This window comes from Aythya fuligula, chromosome 1 (genome assembly GCF_009819795.1).
Source record: "Aythya fuligula isolate bAytFul2 chromosome 1, bAytFul2.pri, whole genome shotgun sequence".
Lineage (NCBI taxonomy): Eukaryota > Metazoa > Chordata > Aves > Anseriformes > Anatidae > Aythya > Aythya fuligula.
This window is the reverse complement of record NC_045559.1, coordinates 70029397-70051160: the sequence shown is the minus strand read 5'-3', so window position 1 is coordinate 70051160 and position 21764 is coordinate 70029397. Positions and strand designations below refer to the sequence as shown.

Below are 21764 nucleotides of genomic sequence, written 5' to 3'. Positions count from 1 at the left end.
CTGGCTGAATATGAGCCAGCAGTGTGCTCAGGTGGCCAAGAAGGCCAACAGCATCCTGGCTTGTATAAGAAGCAGTGTGGCCAGCAGAGCTAGGGAGATGATTGTACCCCTGTACTCGGCTCTGGTGAGGCCGCACCTCGAGTACTGTGTTCAGTTTTGGGCCACTCACTACAGGAAGGACATGGAGGTGCTCGAGAGAGTCCAGAGAAGGGCGACGAAGCTGGTGATGGGTCTGAAGAACAAGTCTTATGAGGAGCGGCTGAGGTAGCTGGGTTTGTTCATCCTGGAGAAGAGGAAGCTCAGGGGTAACATTATCACTCTCTACAAATACTTTAAAGGAGGCTGTAGCGAGTTGGGGGTTGGTCTATTCTCCCATGTGCCTGGCGACAGGATGAGGGGGAATGGGCTAAAGTTGCACCAGGGGTGTTTTAGGTTGGATCTTAGGAGGAACTTCTTTACTGAAAGGGTTGTTAGACATTGGAATGGGCTGCCCAGGAAAATGGTGGAGTCACCATCCCTGGAGGTCTTTAAAAGACGTTTAGATGTAGAGCTTAGTGATATGGTTTAGTGGAGGACTGGTTAGTGTTAGGTCAGAGGTTGGATTAGGTGATCTTGGCAGTCTCTTCCAACCTAGGCAATTCTGTGAGATACAAGACAGGTTGGTGTCATGTAGGAGTCTTATCAATGTTAGCATGGAAGGAAAAGCAAGATAACTCACTAACAGATGTGGCAAAGCAAAGAGGAATTGCCCGCCCTTGTTTCCCCCATCTTGGGTCTATACTCCAGAGATATTCACAGAACTCTTTGCCATTCAGCTGGTGCAAATTTCTCTGCAAAAGACTACAGAGAAAGAGCTTTTCTCACAAACAGAAATTTACTTACTTCTGTATTCCAAAAAGCTTCTTTATACATATTTAAATACAAGTGTTTCCCTGCAAGTGAACAGGATTTAAATAAAAGTAATCATATGTTCCATTTTTCTCAGCTTCCCGTGTAAGGAAGGTAATGTATCATCCACAGAAAACATCACTTAAATGCACCATTTGTTTTTCTGTATATCTACCCCTCATAGCTTTTTAATAGCAGTTAGCATTTTCTGCAGTATTACTATCCAATTCAGTGATTTTAGTTTGATTTAACAGAAAAACCATCTGGAAAGCAGGTATCAATCATTTACTACAGAAGTCCAGCACCTAACTCTGCAAGAAAGCTTTTAAATATTTTAACTTTATATTATAATCTGGGGATTGCCTACTGTCTGGCCACCTCCCTTTTTGTTCTTGAATCCTTACATCCCAAAACAAAGATGACTGCAGTGCAATATGCTTACAGGTTGAAACAAAGCTTGATTTCTTAGACTTCTGTCCTTCCATTTATATTCAGACTTACAATGCTTTTATACCTGGGAGGATTAAACTGACAGAAAGGTATAAAAATCCCTTACGCATATCTTTGGGCAAGTTGACGGGTCAGATTTTCTATCAACATTTATCCCTGTAGATATGAATTACAGAATCACTGAATGGTTTGGGTTAGAAGGGACCTTAAAGACCAGCCAGTTCCAACTCCCTGCCATGGGCAGGGACACCTCCCACCATACCAGGTTGCTCAAAGCCCATTCCAATTTGGCCTTCAACACTTCCAGGGATGGGGCATCCACAGTTTCTCTGGGCAACCTGTGCCAGTGCCTCACCACCCTCATAGTAAAGAATTTGTTCTTAATATCTGATCTAAACTTTTTCTTTTGTTTAAAAAAAAAAAAAAAAAAATCTTAAAATCTTTGTCCTAGGCCTCCCTGCTTTTCTATAGCCCCTCTATAGGTACTGTAAGGCTGCTATATGATCTCCCCAGAGCCTTCTCTTCTCCAAGCTGAACAACCGCAATTTTCTCAGCCTGTTGCACAGGCCCACCTCACAAGCCTGTCCAGGTCCCTATCTCTGCATGGCATACCACCCCTTTAGCATGCCAACTACACCACAGCTTGGTGTCATCAGCAGACTTGTGGAGGGTGCATTCCATCCCACTGTCCATGTTGCAGACAAAGATGTTAGCACCGGTCCCAACACTGACCCCTGAGGAACCCTACTTATTTCTGATCTCCATTCAGACATTGAGACATTGACCTCAGCTCTCTGAGTGTGACCAGCCAGACAATTACTTACCCATCGAGTGGTCCATCTATTAAATCCACATCTCTCCAATTTAGAGACAAGGATATCATGGGGGACGGTGTCGCACAAGTCCAGGTAGATGACACAAGTTGCCGTTCCCTTGTCTATAAAAGCACTTAATAGTATTTCCAAAGCACAGAAGTAAAAGCAAAGAAACATATTGATTTCTGATAGGGAAAATCTGCAAAGAACACTATGCATCCCTGTATATTAAAGTAATTTTTCAAACATCTGATATGAGACTGCTACATGAAGGGACATATCAAGCAAATTGTTAAGAAAGCAGCCAACATCTGGGTATCTATAGAGGTAACAGAACCAAAAAAAATAATCCTGAACAAATTTTCTTCTCTCGGTTTTTAAGTAATGGTCAAGGTTGCATATGTATATATACAAGTATGATATATAAACAAATACATAAACTACATAGAACCAAAGTTTATTTTACTTCTAATTCTGGAATCCTTTCAGCTTTTCTAGATGCACAATGCAAAATATAATCTTTTCAAGCCTTATTAAGTCCAACTATCAAGATGAGAATTATATTTACTGGCACCTACTCCTCCATTTAAGTAGAACCAGTTTTTAAAAAATAATAATTTAAAAAATAACGTGGTGTCCTGATCTCTCACAATATCATTTTGTCATTCCTATCTGAAAGAACAGTTTTTCATTGCTAAAAAGTAGCCTCACATTCTAGATTAAAGTAACAGCTTATTTTTCCCCCACAGAGCATTTCCTGCATTTCCTGCAAGAATCAGCTTCTCTTTTTACAAAAGCTGACATTCCTGATTACTACTCCTCCTTGTTTATGCTAATAATAAATAAACAAATAGGCCTATGTTTAATACTGTATTGACTAATAGCATTCGTTACTTCTGTAATTCTGTGTCAGTATAAAAACACTTCATAAAAAATTTAGACTCATGGTATCTCAGACAGACAAGACTTATATTCATTTAACAGATGACGCAACTGAAGCACAGTGAGTTAATTGTTTGCCCAAGGTCACATAGCAAATCAGTAACAGGGCTAGGAACAGAATCCAGGAACACTGACTCATGCAGTACTCCTTCCTCAACTCCAGACAAGCCTTTTGCATACTTACTGCCTCAACACCAAAACAGTGTTTTCCCTTGCAGTCTAACCAGCCAGCTATTACGTACTAGATTTTTGGTAAAATAAGATGGAGGATGATGACAGTCTCTTTAACTGCCTCTCTATCTTTTATGGCAAATAAACTTTAAGGCAAAACCCCACAATCCTTGAAGATGTTTTGCTCTTTGTTTTGGTTGTTTTGTTGTTTTCTAAGATAACAAAATTAGTACACACAAGAAAAATGGATAAAGTTCAAAAGGCTGTCCTTAAACCAACTTACAAGATGAAGCACCTCTTTCTCACGTTCACTGGAAAGGCTCACAGATGGTTCGAAAGGTCTGCATTTCCATGCAGTCTGCAATGGAAATCCTCGCAGTCTATACTACTACAATTGTTCTGTGTCACTACTAACGTAAGTGTGACTATGTATTTTAACAGTTTGACCACTCCAGAATTCTCATGGGCTTTAACCAACTGGCCCATAATTCTGTGAGTCCTCCTTCCCTGTTTCACACATTGTATTTTCATTTGTAGACCTCTGCAATCTCACAAGCCTCCTATGAATCCTGTTCATGGCTCTCAGGTTGTTTCCGACCTCACCTGAACTACACAGCTATGTACTTTGCAAGACCATATAACTAAAAGCCACATGACTTCAGTGCATCTTTCCTAATCCTTTATCTTCTGACTTGAATTGCTGAATTATTAGCTAAATAGTATTAAGTAGCACAATTTGTAGCATTACCTCCAGTGAATGTGTTGACTTTCAGTGAAAAATAAAACACAATAAACTATTTCCTGACATCTATTTCTCTACCCTTTATGTTTAAAAACGGTGAGAATTTTCCTTTCTCCATAGGTTTTTATCTCAATTTTACATTATTCACAATTTACCCAGATTGTTCCATCTTTCCTACATTTTGGAAAAGTGACAGTTTGGTATATTCTTTTAAATTCACTAAGAAGTTTCTACATCTCCCAGATTCTCCCGTTTTGCCCTGTATTTCCATTGCTAATAAGAAGACCTAGGCTTTGTACCAAATTTGTGAAACTTCATCCCTGAAGTGTATCAGTTCTCCTCTCTTCAGACTTTTTTTTGATTTCCCTTTAAGTGGTTTGGCTATGAAAGCTATTTCTTTAATTGACCAGGTGTCTATATCTAACTTGTTTTGCTTTTGTTTATATTTGTGTACTACAACCATAATTTCATATCTACAGCTGTAACAAGCAGTAATTCTAGTAGAATAAGATATTTACAGTGAACATAATGGCATATCATAGAGAAATACAGGCTGGACAGATTATCAGAGACCTCGAGAAGTGGAGATACAGGATGCAGTATATAGGAGTACAGGCCTAAGATAAGAGAAAGGGCACGGTCATGTCACGGGGGACTCCACAGCTATAAGTAGTTCACTAGTGGTCAGTTAAATTAAAATACAGACAAGGAGCTGGGCAAAACTGTTTTTTAAAGGTAACAGAGAACAAATAAATAGTATCTCGCATTCATAAATGGGACGATAATATAGTAAATCCAGATGAAACATGGAGCTACAAACCAAAGAAGAAAAGTGTAAAATTGTTAGCAAAAATTTATATATGATCTCAAGTGGGTTCTGAGAGAGAAGAAATCATCACTACAAATATAGTATTCCTCCAGAATATGATATTTTATATACCTATATCTATAACATAACTATATATTTTATATATGCTATTATACAGAATTTATATACTGTTGTGAAGAACTCCAAATTGCACCAACTTATTTTAACACTTAGGCTTCTCCTGCCCCAACAAATGAAATTCTTAGGACCCAGAGCAGCAGAGGAAGGATGAGCATGGACATGAGGAAAATAGGTAAAAACTAAGAATTCTATATTACAGTTTTAATTGCATTATTACTAGTAATGCAGCTTTTGGAATATGAAAAAAATAAGCAAAAAATAATAATAATAATGCACTTTTTTGTAACTTGGATCTGGATTAATAAATTGTTAGATCAAGACTTCAGATATACTAGCACTGAATTCTCAGTTTTATAAGATTTGCTTATAAAAGCACTACACTTTTCTCAGTCTTGCTTCCTACAACACTTTATCTATTAATACTGACCTTCCATTCTTGAAGCCTGGTATGTCTGTTCCACGTTTCTCTCTTCTTCCCAAAGCTTACTCTCCACCTTTTTCATAAGCCCCCTTTAGTAGCTGCAATAAGGTCACCCCAGAGCCTTCTCTGGCTCAGGCTGAACAGCCAGCTCTCTCAGCCTTTCTTCATAGTGTTATTCAGTTTTATTTCACAACTAAAATTAGTTGGAACATTTTCAACTAAATTTGTTTTCCTCTAAATGAAATGTCTTTGACAAAGCAAACATCATTTCTGGAGGAAAAAAAAAAAAAGTCTAAAAATCAGTTTTACTAATATTACAAAGCAGAAAATATTTAGGGAACTGCAAATGCCTTTTCTCACTAAGGACTCCCATCAACAACAAAGTATCTGCTCAGTCCAATTCAGAGTGATTGGTGATCTATACTCTGGTCCTGGTCCTAAATCAGGCAGAACAGAGTTGAATAAATGCAGAGGGGGGAAAAATTAAACCTCAAAAGCTGCCAGATTTAATCAGAAGTAAAAATGTGTTTGGCAGAGGCAGCTGATCCCTTCCTCTTCATCTCCCCTTACACCAGCTCCTGCTCCTAGATCTACTATCCTACTTCGGTCATGCAAGGTAAACCAGAGAATGCACTGAGTACTTGCTTGGGGCAGCCAGGGCTGAAACAGCAGGGACTTAAAACTCCAGTAGAAGCATTTGGTTATGTTTCCACAATTCTTACTCACAGTCAAGTACCATTGGTAACTATGGGTCCTGAACTGACAAATTTTGATATTAAACAGCCCTATACTGAATATAGGTTCTTACTGTAAAGCCACCAGCATCTGCTACTCACCTTCTTAAGAGCACGATGTTTTTCAGAAGCAAAGTATCTGGATACTTTCCCTTGCTAATTTGGAGCACATCTTTATCTTTTTTTTTTTTTTTTTTTTTTTCCCTGACTTACTGACAGTTAGGCAGACTGTCAAATGCTTTGGTGTTTGCTTTATTCTGTTAATTTCAGCCATATGTTTTTTATCACCTTTCACTCAACTTGTCAGCACTGGAATCTATGAATCCACTTAATTTAAAATGTTTGCTTCTTTATATGTACTGCAGATTGTAATCTATCTACACCACTGAGGGAAAACATCCCTTTTCCCAATGGAAATGCAACCAATTTCCAGGAACAACCAACCTAGTGCTAGATAGGTGAATTCTGAAATGTCAGCATCCAAACTAGTATTACAGAAAGAATTAATCAGCATTAACACTATTATGCACTTATATAAAAATGTTTGCAAAGGTATTCTGAGGAGCACTGAAAATTAAATATCTCCCTCTCCTGTTCAGAAGTTACTTTTTTACAGTTTTGGTTTGAATAGGAAGATGAAAATATGTCAGCATGCAAGAAATCCCCAAAAGCAAACAGAAAAGCATAGTGATAAATAGGGAATTTTGTTTTTATCCCAGCAGAGATTTATCACTGTGAGAGTTTTGTGACTTTGACAAATTTTACAATAACAAGTTGTGTATACAATCTACAGTAACTGACACAGAATAATATATTCCATCTGCTGGAGAAGTCCCAAGAGGCTGACCTGTAAGGTCCAAAAGTTTTCACATTTTTATAATTTTTTTCCTAATACAGTGTTATGAAACAGCTATTCAGTTCATTTTGAGAAGCATACATTACAGTGTATAGCTGTTATTTGACTATGAAACTCAAAGGCACATAAGAAAATGTGAGTTGCATTCAAGTGTTATTTGTCATTCTTCTATTTGGATTTGTCTTTATGACCTATCACTCACTTCTGATATAATAAGTAACTAACATCTTGATACTTAAGTGCCTTGTTTAAATCTTACAGGCACGTTAAAGATGCCATAGTTCCTGCTGCAAGGAACTATGTGCTGTACATAGTACATTCTGGTTGACAGAAGTAGAGGTAAAGTTCAATTCCTAGACTATAGAAAAAAAATTATGGCTGTAATCTCAGGTGAGGTGAAGTCACTGAGGAGCTTCAAATCATTGCAGAAAAAAAGTTAAACTGTGCACCCTGGTACAAAGGAGTTCTCAACTGGAGACAATAGAAATGCGTGGAAACAATACGCTGCACTAGTGTATCTTCAGCATCACAGTTATTTCTGAGAATTGTTTTTTTCAGCAAATCCATGTCTGTTTTGGCTGTTCCTTTTAATTTCACAGAATTTCTTTCTAAATATCTTCATCTTTTCAAGAAATTTGACTTCAAGGAAACTATTACTGTGGAAGGACTTAGCCTTTCCATTCCTGCAAGGATGGTCAAGTTCTTAGTGATATAGAGCACACTACACTGGTCACACCACAAATCCCAATGTGCATAACTAAGTTAAGTGGTGTTTGTCTTTTGATTTATCAAACGTTTCTTGCAAGATCCAGCCAGTTATGGCACATAAAGATCTAATTCCTACATTATGCACTATCCTTTTTTTTTTTTTATTACACATACAATTACAAAAAAAAATAAAAATTTTACACATACAAAGATTTCAAGTGTTAAATAAATGTTGATCTTATCTATAGACGTTATAAGGCTCCCCTTTCTCAAACTTTCAATTTAGAGATAAAGCAGAAAGCATCTTTATCTAGCCTTGAAAGATATGCCCCCAAACAATTTTTGATCAAGCGAAGATGAAGCTGGGTGGATGTGGATACACGAACAGGATATCCAAAGAAAAACCTCAGTTTTCATGAAAAAGAGGTACATTCACATTATGTACTTCCTGAATCAAGGTAAATTTCTCCATCAAGGAAATTTTAACTCAGTTTCAGTCTATTTTCTGCCCAGAACAAGGCATTTTCTTAGTGAGACTGTTATTCCTTTGACTGCAGTTGCCAGGCATTTGTTTCAGGTTTTCCTACAGTCTCTCACATCTGACTGAAGCAGCAGACAAGAAGAGCTGTTTCAAAGCAACAGCTCTGCTCCTCCTAAGTCAGGCCTATAAAAGTGATCTAATTCAACCTCAAAGTCTGCCATCATCTGTAAAACATCCAGCCGCAACAACCAATGAATAAAATATTCCACTATAGCAACAGTGAAATAGAAGCTGGCATGCTTCTTTTCAATTTTATTTTTTTATTTTTATATTTTTTTGCCTTTTCTAAGAGAGACTTTAAGGGAGGAAAAAAAACACCCTCACTTACAGGCTTGCAACCTAGTACTTCTGCTTCCCAAGAATAGAAGCCTATTAATTCTGGCAAAGAGATCTTTGCTGAGAGAAATCAGGCTTAAATTTTTGAGAGGTGTCAAGAATGTTCAGTCAGTTGAGCAATCAAGTTAGCCTGGAATCCTGGAAGCTTTGCACCAGAAGGAATAAATCAGAAAATCAAATGAAGTGTGACTTACCCCTGACACTAGCAAAGGGAAAAAAAAAAAAAAAAAAAAAAAAAAATTTGGTAATGGAATAATATGCATGGTTGAGTCTCAGAATGAGAATAAATTAGACTAACTATAATAAGAATTGGAAATGAACAAGAAAGCTTTTTCAGAAAAAGGATGAAAATGCTTTCATTTTGCTCTGCTACCCAGCTGTAATGCAAAATAAATAAATAAGTAAATAAATAAATGAATATTATACAGACCAGTCCTTTCAATCTTTCTTCTGAGGGACAGAGCTTTGCTCAGACTAACATTGAAGGAATACAGCTATACAGCTGAAGTGAAGATACAAGCACTGGCTGAGGCATGATTACAGGCAACCTAGTCCTCAATTCTTTATTAAAGTTAGAAGTTACACCATTGCACAAGACTTTTTTGTTTGTTTGTTTGTTTCTGTCCATCACTGACTGTGACGCCACAATACCAAGATACACTCAGCTAAATCTGCACTGATATGATCAGCAAGGGAAGCTGCACATTTCTAATAAACAAGGGTGTTGAGAATTGTTGTATTCTGTAAAAAGTAAAACTTTTAATCCAGCAACTTCATAAACCACACCATTCACCCCTTTCCCAGAAACCTACAAAAACACAGGAATTGCCAAGCAACAACACTGTCAAAAATACTGTCATTGCTGAAAAGCATTCTTGACCTCAACAAAATGTGACAGAAGGAAAATCAAAATATAAACCAGAACAAGAATGAAAATCTACACCAGGAGAAGAAAAACTCTTCCTCCCAGAACAACAGGTTCATGGCTATAAATTGCATAAAGTAGAGTCTTGAAGGTCTTTCTGAAATGGTAGGAGCAAAATGCTCCTACCCCTTGCAGATGTGTTTCAGTATACCACAGGTCTCAGTCAGATGTGGAATAGCAGGCAGCTAAGTGCTCTCACTTGAATATAGTAGGTTAACAATACTCTCTGGCAAATCTAAAGTCAGAACAGCCCAGTAAAACTACTGCATTTGATTTCGTTCAATACAGAAGACATTACACATTCACTCTGGGAGTAAAAATATTTAATATACATGGATATGTGTTTAATTAAAGAGCTCATGTCAAGACTACAGACATCCTCTCTCCAGGCTGAAACTGTGTCAGCCTCAATGCCACATAAGAGCTATTTCATACAGACTTGACACTTGGGTTTAGCAAGGACAGATGAAAACTTAAGTGAAAGCAGCAAATGAGACCATACTTCAGTGCTACTGCCTTTGACTAGGACCAGCATCTTTGGATACCTCAGTTAACTTGGCCAGGTTTTGCATGCTTCTATGTACAGAACATAATTCCTTGAACTATGAGGAAGCAGTTTCTCTTTAAGCTAAAGACTTTAGCAAATCCAGAACTTGCATGTTTCTCTTCCCATCACTTCAGACAAAGGAAGTCAGCACAATGACTGAAAAACTAACTTTCCAAAAAAAAGTCCTCACTTCATTGTAAACAATGTTATTTTATTACCCACCTTCTTTAAGTGAAGTTCATGGTGGAAAAGATTTTTTACAAACACAACAATATCTTAGCTCAGCAATAAAATTCAACCACTTTCCATATTGAAATACAACCACTCGTAGCACCACAATATTTTAGTGAAGTAATAAACAAAACACTTATCAAAACCTCCTGGTTAACAAAGGGATGGATAAATATTTTATGCCTATCACAATTTATTTGCACAGTGTTTAAGAAGGTGCTGTAAAAAAGTAAAGTTATTTTTCCTATTTTATTTTCCTTTCTTCAGGCTCTATGTGAGGTAAAGTTTAATAGTGACATAGGAAGCTTTCCATCCAGCTGAAATAATTCCAAAATATAGAATTTGAAACAAAAAAGGTTTTTGTTTTTTATGTTCACACCACACATCTAAAAATTTACTTTTGCATTTCTGTTACTTTATGTCTCCCTGTAATTTTTGACACATTTTTCTTTACTGATTACTTTTATGTTATTTTTCACAGAAATTTTCTCTTCGTTGGTTAAGTTAATGTTAACATTCTCTCTTAAAAATGGTAGCTTAAAAGTAAATTACCTCCTGGTTCATCGATGTAGAAAGACACATCTTTTTTGTCTTTTTGTTCATCAATATGATCATAAGTGATCTGTGGAATAGATAAGGCATTCTCTCCTGGGTTTATAACAGGTGCAGAACCATTACCACAGCCTGGTTTCCCTTTTCTTTTGGATCTTCTAGCCTGTGGTAGTAGAAAGAGGATGATATCAAAACACACTATGAAAACCAGAAAAGAACCTCCTTGTACAATAAATTCATCTCAGCAGGATTATTTCTTTCAGTGCAATTGTAATTCAGTAAAAGTGCTACATTCTTGGTTAATGTTTTCAGAATGGCTCATTTTAGATTATTATTTTAAATTTGGTAAGGGTGACTCTTAAGGGAAGATGCTTAGCACATTCTGAAAATCAGTTATCAATTAGAATTTTATCAGTTAGAATTTCTCAAGCCGTATCTGAAACTCAAGGCACACAAACTATTAATCATTTGAGTATACAGTAGCTTGGGTGCAGCTTTTCTTCATTGCTAATTAACCAGATGGCTAATTAATTGCAGGCTTTGAAATATGAGCAAGGCACTGGGTGATCTCAATTAAAGAAAGTTTCGATTTTGGCTGGGCTGACTTAGGTACTTCAGCAGGAGGTAAAACCATGTAACACTATTTTATTACAGTCCACGCTGTCTTTTGGAATGAGTTCTTCTGTTCAGATCCACAAGCACTTAAACAAAAGCATGTTTGAAATTAATCAAACAGGACAAGAAAAATAGTAGAAATGGGAGTTTATTTTATATTGTGGATGCACTGCCATGCATCCACATGCATGGGCTTTTATAACAGGAAAAGGAACTCTAAATTCTTTAAGGAACAAAATTCAACCATATGCACAAGATCAGTATCCATTTAAGTCTTTAAAATAAGGGGCCAAGTAGAGAAAAGAGAAAAGAAAGAACCATTAAAGTTAATGAATTAGGGTTAGCAATTTATAATGAAGTTCAAGTTTAATAATATGTTAAGGGAACTCATAGAGAAAAAGAGGGAAAATACTAAGGACAAACAATACTTTTTCCAATTCTCCCAACAGGTATTGCATGTTGTTCAGCAACACATAGTACTCAGCCTTACTTCTGCTTTACCCTTTTCCTCCTGGCTGTTATACGTCAAGTTAAGGAGTAACTAGTCTCACAACAGCTCTTCTCAGCACTGAGCAGACTGCACTGCTCTAAAGCCAAAAAATACACATGCACACAGATCATATTGATAAAGGTAACTGCACATGCTGTGGAGTAATCATATTGCAATTCTCCACTGAGTGACAAGCATTGGTGGGACCTCATTGCCTAAAAGCAGGTACCATCGACCACTTTAGAAAATCCATGTGTCTGAGCTAGTCCTGTTGCAGCCCTCTCTCCAGAATGCATACTGAAGTCTAGGCAAGCCTGCCAGTGAAACTACATACCTATGCTTAGGCAATCCCACCTGCACAGACAAAAAAATATTCCAATTTACTGCAGCCAATACTCAGGAATTAACTCAAACTTCCATGTACCCTCAAAGATAAAACACCAAGGAGGGATGTGAACGAGCAAGACAAATGCAGCTACTCTCAGTCAAATGAGTGTGAATGTAATTTCTTTAACTAGTTTCTTCTTTCTTCCTGTATGAATTACTGTGCAAAATGAATACAAAATGGAGAATGGTATCAACGACTTATACAATCTTTGAGAAGGTAGAATAGACTTCAAAGGGAGTAAAATAATGGAGGATAAGCATCTGTCGCATCAGCAAGGCAAATCTAAAAGTAGAAGGCATTAGTCCTTCAGGAATATTGTAAGGAACACTAAATTGATCCTGCTATGGCAAAAGGAAAACAAAAGTCCCATTGAAAATCTCTCTCAGCTCTCCAAATTCTTTGGACTCTTCATAAGGATTTTGACAAGTTATCCAACAAAATTAAACCCAAGAACAGAATAGCTAGCTCTGTCGAGTCTATGTTACCTGTTTTCTCAGACTAGGGCTAGATGGCGCTGGTGGTTTTTGGGGGTTTTGTGCAGGTGATGTAACATAGATTTTCCATGTTGCTGTAGAACTGTAAGATTTCTCTGCCGCATAGCACCGCCACAGTGTCTATAATAAAATACCAAAACAATATTCTCAGTGTATAAGCAGGAACTGTTTTGCTGGATGTACATGTCAGAATTTGCTGCAAACCAAACTGACAGCAATAGCTTCAATCAATTTAAATATGATTCAAAGGCTTCTGACTGCAATTGCTGTGCTATACCAAAAAACATGCCTAATAAAATTCACTCTTCCCCTAAATACAACTTCAGTGAGGCACCAGGAAATATAGTCAACACAGTAATTTTAAGTATGCTCTCCGTAGTATTCTCCTAGGATCTGGGGTCTAACCACTGCTCACAGCAAGGAAAACCGTCCTCCAGAACAGTAAATCCTGACAAGTATATAACACTGCTGCTTCCCCTCTTCTGCAGCATGACACATTCTAGCATTTGCACACCATGTTAGTGCATTCTTTATATAATATGAAAAGCTATGCTGAGACATTTTTCTAAACTGAGGTGTTTATACATATATACATATACACATTCTTCACCTCTGAATTTGGCAAATACATAGGACCTAAAGGAATAAAAAAAGGAAGTTAACAATTAAAGATTATGACAAGGCTTTTAATTTATTATTTTTACTAGCTTAAGTTTACTTTAGCTGCATCCAAATACTGTTATGATGCCTGTGAATGTCTGCTTAGTGAAGCCTCCTGAGTTCACTCATAAGAATGGATGTGGGACAGGCAGTTATCTAATTCTTTCTAGGGACTGATGTGTACCAAAGAACCTCTGTGGTTAAACACAGCTTATAGATTTATAATAAAGCCCAGAAACTGTGATTCTCAGATAGTACATGAACTGCTAGGCCCTACTGCCTCTCCATCACTCTCCTATATATTTTACTGCTAGGGGTCTGACCTGAATTAGAGAAGCTGCTGCTGGGATTTGTCTGTTGAAATGCTTCTGACGTTGCTTCTGCTGTACTTTCAGGGCAAAACCAGACCCTAGAATACCCTAAATATAAATAAAATTACTGGTGAGACTTCAATGTAATTTTATGCACCTAAGCCAAACACTTAATGCATTAAATAAATGGCCATTTTAAAAAAGACAAGTTTTCAAACATCCACAGTAATAGAAAGCTATTTATCTAACAAAATTTAAATTGAGCATGTTGATGTTGGCATCATATAACTGCAATAAATAACATGTGTTTATTGCAGTCTATAGGTAACATTAGCCACAGAGGCATTCACAAAGTGGCAGTCACATTTCAAAGACAACCCTACACAATGGTGGGGGAAGCAAATGCCAATGTCATAGGACTGATCTACAGCTGTTCTTTGTACTTGTTTTTAATTTCTAAAAAAAAAAAAAAAAAAAAAAAAAAAAAAAAGCAGACCACCCAACCACCCCACACAAAGCCAAAACTCAGTTTGATTTTCCAGGCAAAACAAGTAACAAAGAAGTCAGATATACTTTATGATTTATTCTTTTTTTTATATTCTTGTCTATGTGTTCCCCAATCAGTTATCTGAAGATTCAGAAAGGCCAGCAATGATACTTTACAGTACTGTGTAGAAAAGTAAATGCAGTTTCCTAAATTTCTTCGTTGTAGCACAGCTTCTCTTCTCAATACCCCAGGTAGTTTCTACGTAATCATAAAATAGCAGAAACAAAGGATGTTTCACCTGTGCCACTGACATACTGATTGAAATAAATCTCTCCCTTTCTCCAGAGTAGTGAAAATATCTCCTTCTTAAAATGCTTATCTCTAAAGAAAATGACTATGGTAGAAAGACAGCAGTTTTATTCATTTTTACATGTGCGCAAATACACAAACATATTTATAGATGTGCATGCAAATAAACATTCTGAAGCAACACCCAGCCCATTATTAAAGGTGCTGGTTTTATCTGTGCAGTCCAAGTCAGACACTTAAAAAAACATCCAAGTTCTACTTACCGCTGGTAGAGCAAAGAAAGATATAGCAAATACCGAGAAACAGGAAGCAACTGTTTTCCCAATCCACGTCTGGGGAACTTTGTCTCCATAACCAATTGTTGTGACCGTTACCTAGGCCAGAAATATACATCTTATTCACTGCAATACCATACATGTTTTTCCTCAAGAGCAAAGGGAACTAAAAAAGGGAAAAAAAGGAAGAGGAGTAAAAACAGTAGGAGATATGAGTATCATGAGATACAAGTGGATCAATGGTGTTTGGATTTGTGTGTAAGGAAACCATAGGAGTACAGTGAACATCACTGAAGGCTTATTCTGTTTCTATATTCTTTAGCAGGTATTCACAAATGGCCACTGCTGGAGAAGTGACACCAGGCTTGATCCAGGAAGACTGTTCTCACAGTTAGTAGCTGTCTGTTTACATCCTCCTGAATTGGAAGGATGAACTCTATGGGCTTGAAACCATGGGCTTGCAGTATTTTTGTTTTTATTTTTTATTTTTAATACATATTAGTTGATAGTCAGCTGAATATGAGCCAGCAGTGTGCTCAGGTGGCCAAGAAGGCCAACAGCATCCTGGCTTGTATAAGAAGCAGTGTGGCCAGCAGGGCTAGGGAAGTGATTGTCCTCCTGTACTCGGCTACTCGAAGTGTACTCAGCACCTCAAGTACCGTGTTCAGTTTTGGGCCCCTCACTACAAGAAGGACATTGGAATGGGCTGCCCAGGAAAGTAGTTGAGTCACCATCCCTGGAGGTCTTTAAAAGATGTTTAAATGCAGAGCCTAGTGATATGGTTTAGTGGAGGACTGGTTAGTGTTAGGTCAGAGGTTGGACTCAGTGATCTTGGAGGTGTCTTCCAACCTAGACAATTCTGTGATAGTTTACAGCATTGAGAAGTAAGCCTTAAAAATCACTGAGTCACACATTGCAGATGCACAAACATTTGCCAAAATTTGCAGTCAGGCAGAAACACTAGCTGTGTCAGGGTAAGCTACTCACTGTACTGGCAAGAAAGATAAGGGACAGAACTAACACTACCACAGCAGAACCCTCATACCAAGATGAGAAACATACTCCCAAAGAAAACATTTCAGTAAACCAAGAACTAAATACAGCTGAGTCCCATGCTATTAATCCTTTTTTTTTTTTTCTTTTTTTTTTTTTCTTTTTTTTTTTTTTTTTCCCTCACAACTACAGTTCCCTGAGGCTTAAAATTGCATTTGATCCATGGAATGTATATTGCTAGATCTGCTCACAGCCTGTCAGGGTACAGCTGGATGTTTCTTAAGGGACACTGATCACAGAGCCAAGTGGGATAACAGTTCCATGTTACCCAACTGGGAAAGATATGAAAACAGTGGCCAGGTCCAACCAAGAGATCATAGATCTCCATAGATCATAGTGATATATATATATATAGTGGTCTACAACATCACAACATGAGGCAGAACCAAGATCAAGCCAGAAAGTAACCCTACATATTCAGGTCAGAATCAGGGAACTCTACAACCAAAAGTAGCTTTGTTTCAGGTGAAAATCACCTAAACTCCAGCACAATTTAGGCATGAAATGAGAGCACAGAGCTAGGCTCAGAACCCCTGGGTGGAGGGAGGGTAGATGCTACAGGTCATGCTTATTAGGGCCATTAAAGTCAGTTATCCCTTTAGGGCCATTAGAACAACCCTCTCTTCTACCTCCCTTCTCCTGAGAAATATCCTCATGTTTCTCAGAGGTCTGGGATCAGGAGGAACTTGCCTTAGAGAGACATCACCACTATGGGTTATCAGTGGACTTTTCCAGGGTATAGAACTGGAACAGGGACAGGAAACTGGAAAGGGACATGGCATGAGTGACTTCGTGCTTGGTAGAGGACAGGCCACCTGTCAAAAGCCACAGAAGCCAGAAGGCCTGAGAATGACAGAAGAGTTAGGCTACCCCTAGTGAGTCCCAGCAGGCTGGAGAAGAATTTGTGAGGACCCCAATGGTCATTAAAGGTTTGGCACTGTAGGGAGATCAGAGCACAAAGCTGGTCTCTCAGGAGGGTTTATAGCGAAGCAAGAGACAGCTGCTCCCACAGAGAAGGTGAGCCAGAAGCCAAGGGGCTCCAAAAATGTCCAGAAATGGGCCTCCCTACCCCGTACCTAACCTCACAGATGGCAGCCATATCCAAAAGAGAGTTCAAATCAGAAGGCAACGAAGGAAGCCTGAAGTCAAGAGTATAAGTCAGCCCACAGGTTGAGGTCTAGAGCACAAGAACATGACCAAGCTAGAGGCCAGCTCCCATTCAGCAAAGCTGAGACAGAAAGGAAGTGCCCAGTGCTGTGCTTAAACAGAGCCTCTGGGATGTGTGTGTTATGGGATGCTCCAAGTGTGGCTGGTCAGGCACATGGTATGCACAGCCCTGACACTACAGTATGCATGATGGCAGTATGGCAAAGTAGCAAAGATGACCTCTACCCATGAGAGGTGGAAAGCTTCTGGTGAGGAAATATAGGCTTCTGTCACCAATGTCAACCACATGAGAGAGCTTCAAATAGAAAACAAAACAAAACAAAACAAAACAAAACAAAAAGTACTACTATTTGGCAGCTCCAGCTCTAAACTTGATTCCCTTCACTTTGCTCTGAGTGGTAGCAGAAATACAGCCAAAACAGACATAAAAGAGACATATAAATCTACACTGACTGTAAAAGTGGGTGTGGAAATATCGCCTGTTATGGGAAAAGTCACTGACATACACTTAGATATTATTCACAAATAGGCTTTTGAGGAAATTAAAATATATATTTATATCAACAATCAAGCCATGGGAACAATATATTTCCTCCTGCTCTGACAGCAGTTCTGCAGAATGCTGGAAGGAGAATTTGAAGGGAAAAATAACTAATTACTATCAAATTGAAATTTTCCAAGTTCAAAAAAAAATCAGACTTGTGTTTATTCACCATGAATTTCTCATTTGATGAAGTTAACTTTGTAGTATCTGTATCCTCTAATGAATATTATTACCTTGAACTGCAGGCTGCTCTCAGCAGGAACCCTGTCTTGTCAGGTGTTTGTCCAGACATAGTGTGGCTTGCCCATGAAATGACTCAGCCACTGCATACTACCAGCAGTACAAACAGATGAGTTTGCCAGCCCCCAGAAATAAAGCATACCCCCTAAAACTTCGAAACACAGTATGTGTCAGCAGAGAGTGGAGGGTTTTAAAATAGTGTTTCTTTAATGGCTTTTCAGCTCCTCAGTGCACCTGAATGACCCCTTCAAGTCTAGGATTTTTCCTTCCTTTTCCTCCTCTTACTTATGAAAGTCTTCTTGTCTCTTTGTTCTATTTTGCTTTGTTTTTTGTTTGTTTGTTTGTGTGTGTGTGTCTGTGTCTCTGTGTGTTTGAGTTTTCCAGCACTGAGGACATAAAAACAAACTGCAGTAATGTTGAGCTGTCTTAGTGTTACTATGGAAGATAGCATGAAAACCATAACCACAGAAAATATTGTTTTTCATCTCTCTAGGAGGTATGCATTTGGCTTGCAGATTCCTGCAGGTGCCTGAACATGTCTCAGAAAGTTTCTCCCTTGCTACCTTAAGAGGGTTCCTTCTTGGTAATCTAGTTAGTGCATTGAAGTATGTGGAAAGGATTATAGATAATATAATGCTCTGTGTTTCTTAATCACAGTCAGATTTCTTTTTCCTTGTACATCCAGAATTTATTAGTTATTTGCCCAGAGAATGTTTAATAACTAGGCTTTGACACCTGCTTCTTAACACAGATTTCCTATGGCACATTCCAGCTGGTATGCACATGCTCTAATGCAGCCTCTGAAAACATACATTTACACTTCAAAAACGCAAGAACTCTAATTTAGTAGAAGACAACACAGCTTCTCACATGCTTTAAGACAGGCAGGTGTCCTGAAGCTTGAAGAACCAGAACTGCACACATTAAAAAAAAAAAAAGTATTAAAAATAAAGGGGTTCAGACCACCACCTCTGGTATAGAAATTTACTACTGGAAATTCTGAGCAATTGTTCCCAAGGACCTCTGCCAGTTAACAATGTTTTACTGGAGACACTATTTAACTCAAGTTCAATTGTATAGAACAGTCACATTTGTAGCAAAAGCAATAAGTTTTACCAACATCAAGAGGCAAGAATGGAGGGACCAACATGTCCTTATTTCTTCAAGAAAAATATTCTGAAAGGACGGAAAAAATACTGTGACATGGGTTACAACTCTGGCAGGCTGACAGTTCTATTAGAAATGCTTCAGCATTTGCTCTAACATACAATAACTTCTGAAAATAGTTTCATATAAAACACCACAAGCCTTTGATATGTCTGCAGTTTAATCTGCACATCTGCCAAATCTAGGTGAAACCACCTTGCATTTAACTGGAGCGGGTGAACCTTGTTAGCATTTGATTCCAACTCTCTTTCATTCCTTATTTTCCCTTTTCTTCATATTTAAACCTCTCAGGTCATTTGTATCAAGTTCAGCAAGCTTGCACTTTCTACTCAAAGCAAAATGTTACCCATAATACACTCTGTGGTTTTTGACACATTAGACTTTCAAATACTTGCTAGCAAGATTATTTTTTTCCTGTGGTTAAGTTTTGAAAGGCAAAAGTGAAATCAAATTTCACCCCCTAGTAACTCCACATCTGTGTTTCTACGTTACAGAAGATTTGAAAAGAAAAAGAAACTGATTCACTTTGTCCTTTGTCACTGTTTCCAGCTGTGAACTGCACCTGCACCGTGACTCACTAGTGCTGAGGAGGCTTAGATGTCTGGAAAGCTTAAACAATTCAAACAGTGTTCTTCATGTGCCTCACACAGTTACAGAGAGACAAAGCTGATTTTATCGTGCTGTTACACAAAACAAGTCAAGTTTTGGAAAACAACAACAAAACCCAATGAACACTTTGCAAAGCATAAATCTACACTTTCAAATAGAGATTCCAAGCCACCTACCTCAGCAAGGTATAGTAATGCATGTTTTATACTTTCTTGATGATGACAATTGAACTCTCTTGTAAATTCCTTAAGTCCAAAATGTTAATAAAATATGTATAAACATGTCCTTGTTGTTTTTTTTTTTTTTTTTTTTTTTTTTTTTTTCCTCCTTAATTTTGTACTCTTTACTCGAATCTAGGCTATAGCTTCTGGTTTTTATAAAATGTTTTTTAGTCCATATCCATATTCAATACAATTCATAAAGTAGGTGCAGGACACTGAGGGTTAAATAAATAAATGAAAGGAGGAAAGGGTAAAAAAAAAAAAAAAGTGCATTTGCTTCACATGGAAGTTTTGTTACATGAAGGAATAATCCATGCATGCGTTCACTTTGACTTAACTAGGTGTTAAAAAACATAGTTCACAAAAATGATTGCTGAAAATCCTTTTTTTGTTTGTTTGTTTTTCACTTTACCTAGCTCCCCTCAGCTCCCCTAGCAAGGGGTTCCTCTTTCAACCTACTTGGATCTAAATTTGGTCATTTCTGGCCTTTTGTAGCTACAGCCCTAGAAAGTACATATTGCAGAGCAAACATGAATCACCATACTTTAATGATCACACATTAAATTAAGACTTTTTTGTTAATAAACTATATGCAATCCATTTCTTTCATTGCTCTCATCCTAATTCACATGGTGCTACAAAGCTCTTTGTAACTTTACTATGAAAGAAAAAAATCATGAGATATTTCACATAGATTTATCTGAATGAGTTCAGACTTTCATGGGAGCCCTAATGCTGCTAAAGTTCCCACAAGCAGCTCCACTTTTAATTTAGGTACTTTGCAGGCAGTTCAGCTATATCATTGGTAACAGGAAGAGTAGCTGCATTCCACTGCATTCTACTACAGTCATGAGCCTGTTTACAGGTTTGTTTTCTTAAAGTAGACGTGGGGTGTCTTCCATAACATCAATTATACTCTAATAGTTTACTTTTGCTTTTAAAATACAACAATCTGTGCTTCTGGGATATAGATTCCCTTCTTCCATTAGTTAGAGGTTATCATGTTTATAACCATGGGGCTTTATGTTTTACTGAAAATTTTGTCATATGTCTGTATAGGAGTTTAACAAGTGATTCTTCTACGAGTTATTCCATGGTTTTGTTCTTTTCCCACTAGGTCAGATAATTAGGTCCATCTGGCCATTTAATGGATTTTTTCTTTTTTAATAGAACCTTTTTTAGTGTGTACTCTTTTGCATAGGTATCAGGGATACTCTACAAAAGAAATGACTATCTGACAACCTAATGTCAGGAATTTAAAGCTTAACAGATTTTTATACTGAACCATTTATAAAGTGTAATTCAGGGTACATGTAATATAATATATATTTCTGTATACTTCACTGAAGTAGAGGCTTACACAGCATCCAAGTTAAGGATTAGAAACATACATCTATTAGGAACGTTGTGTCTTTCTTCCCAGACTTACTCATCAGTTTATTTGTATTCAGATAAACAATTGGTTTATTGTCTAATAAGTATATTGTTATTTTTCAAGTCTGTCATCTAAGAACAAATCCAGTTTATTACATTTCAAATCAACCTTGAAACTCTCTCTCTGAGGGATGGTGGCTCTTCATCTGTTCTAGTCTTCTCATTTTTCTTTGTCACTAGCACTGTGATGAATCTTTTTGGGTTTGTTATAATGAGATGGCCATCTCATAAAACATATAAGGTTCTCTAGTGGTAAAATGGACCACAAGAGCAGAAATGGTTTGTGCAACAGCTAACAAGGAAGAAAAGCATGACTCATAGTAAGAAATATGATGTGAAGAGCCATATGAAGGGAGTGTTTCTTATTCTGTTTATAACTATCTATTCCCCTTTCACCTGATTCTTGGCATGCATAACAATAATTATCACATTGCTCTCATAATTCCATTTCATCCTTCATATTATTCTTTATTATCATTATTTAACCAAAGA

General features: G+C 37.5%; 1 protein-coding gene across 1 annotated transcript in view; it reads right to left on the bottom strand.

Annotated features, from left to right (window-relative positions):
• The window catches only part of LOC116487934 (potassium voltage-gated channel subfamily KQT member 1-like), a 318679-nt gene that overhangs the window by 230928 nt on the left and 65987 nt on the right, over positions 1-21764 (bottom strand). Inside the window, 4 exon segments of the mRNA XM_032185222.1 lie at positions 10809-10971; positions 12787-12915; positions 13779-13874; positions 14826-14936. Of these exon segments, the coding sequence (XP_032041113.1) occupies positions 10809-10971; positions 12787-12915; positions 13779-13874; positions 14826-14936 (499 nt within the window).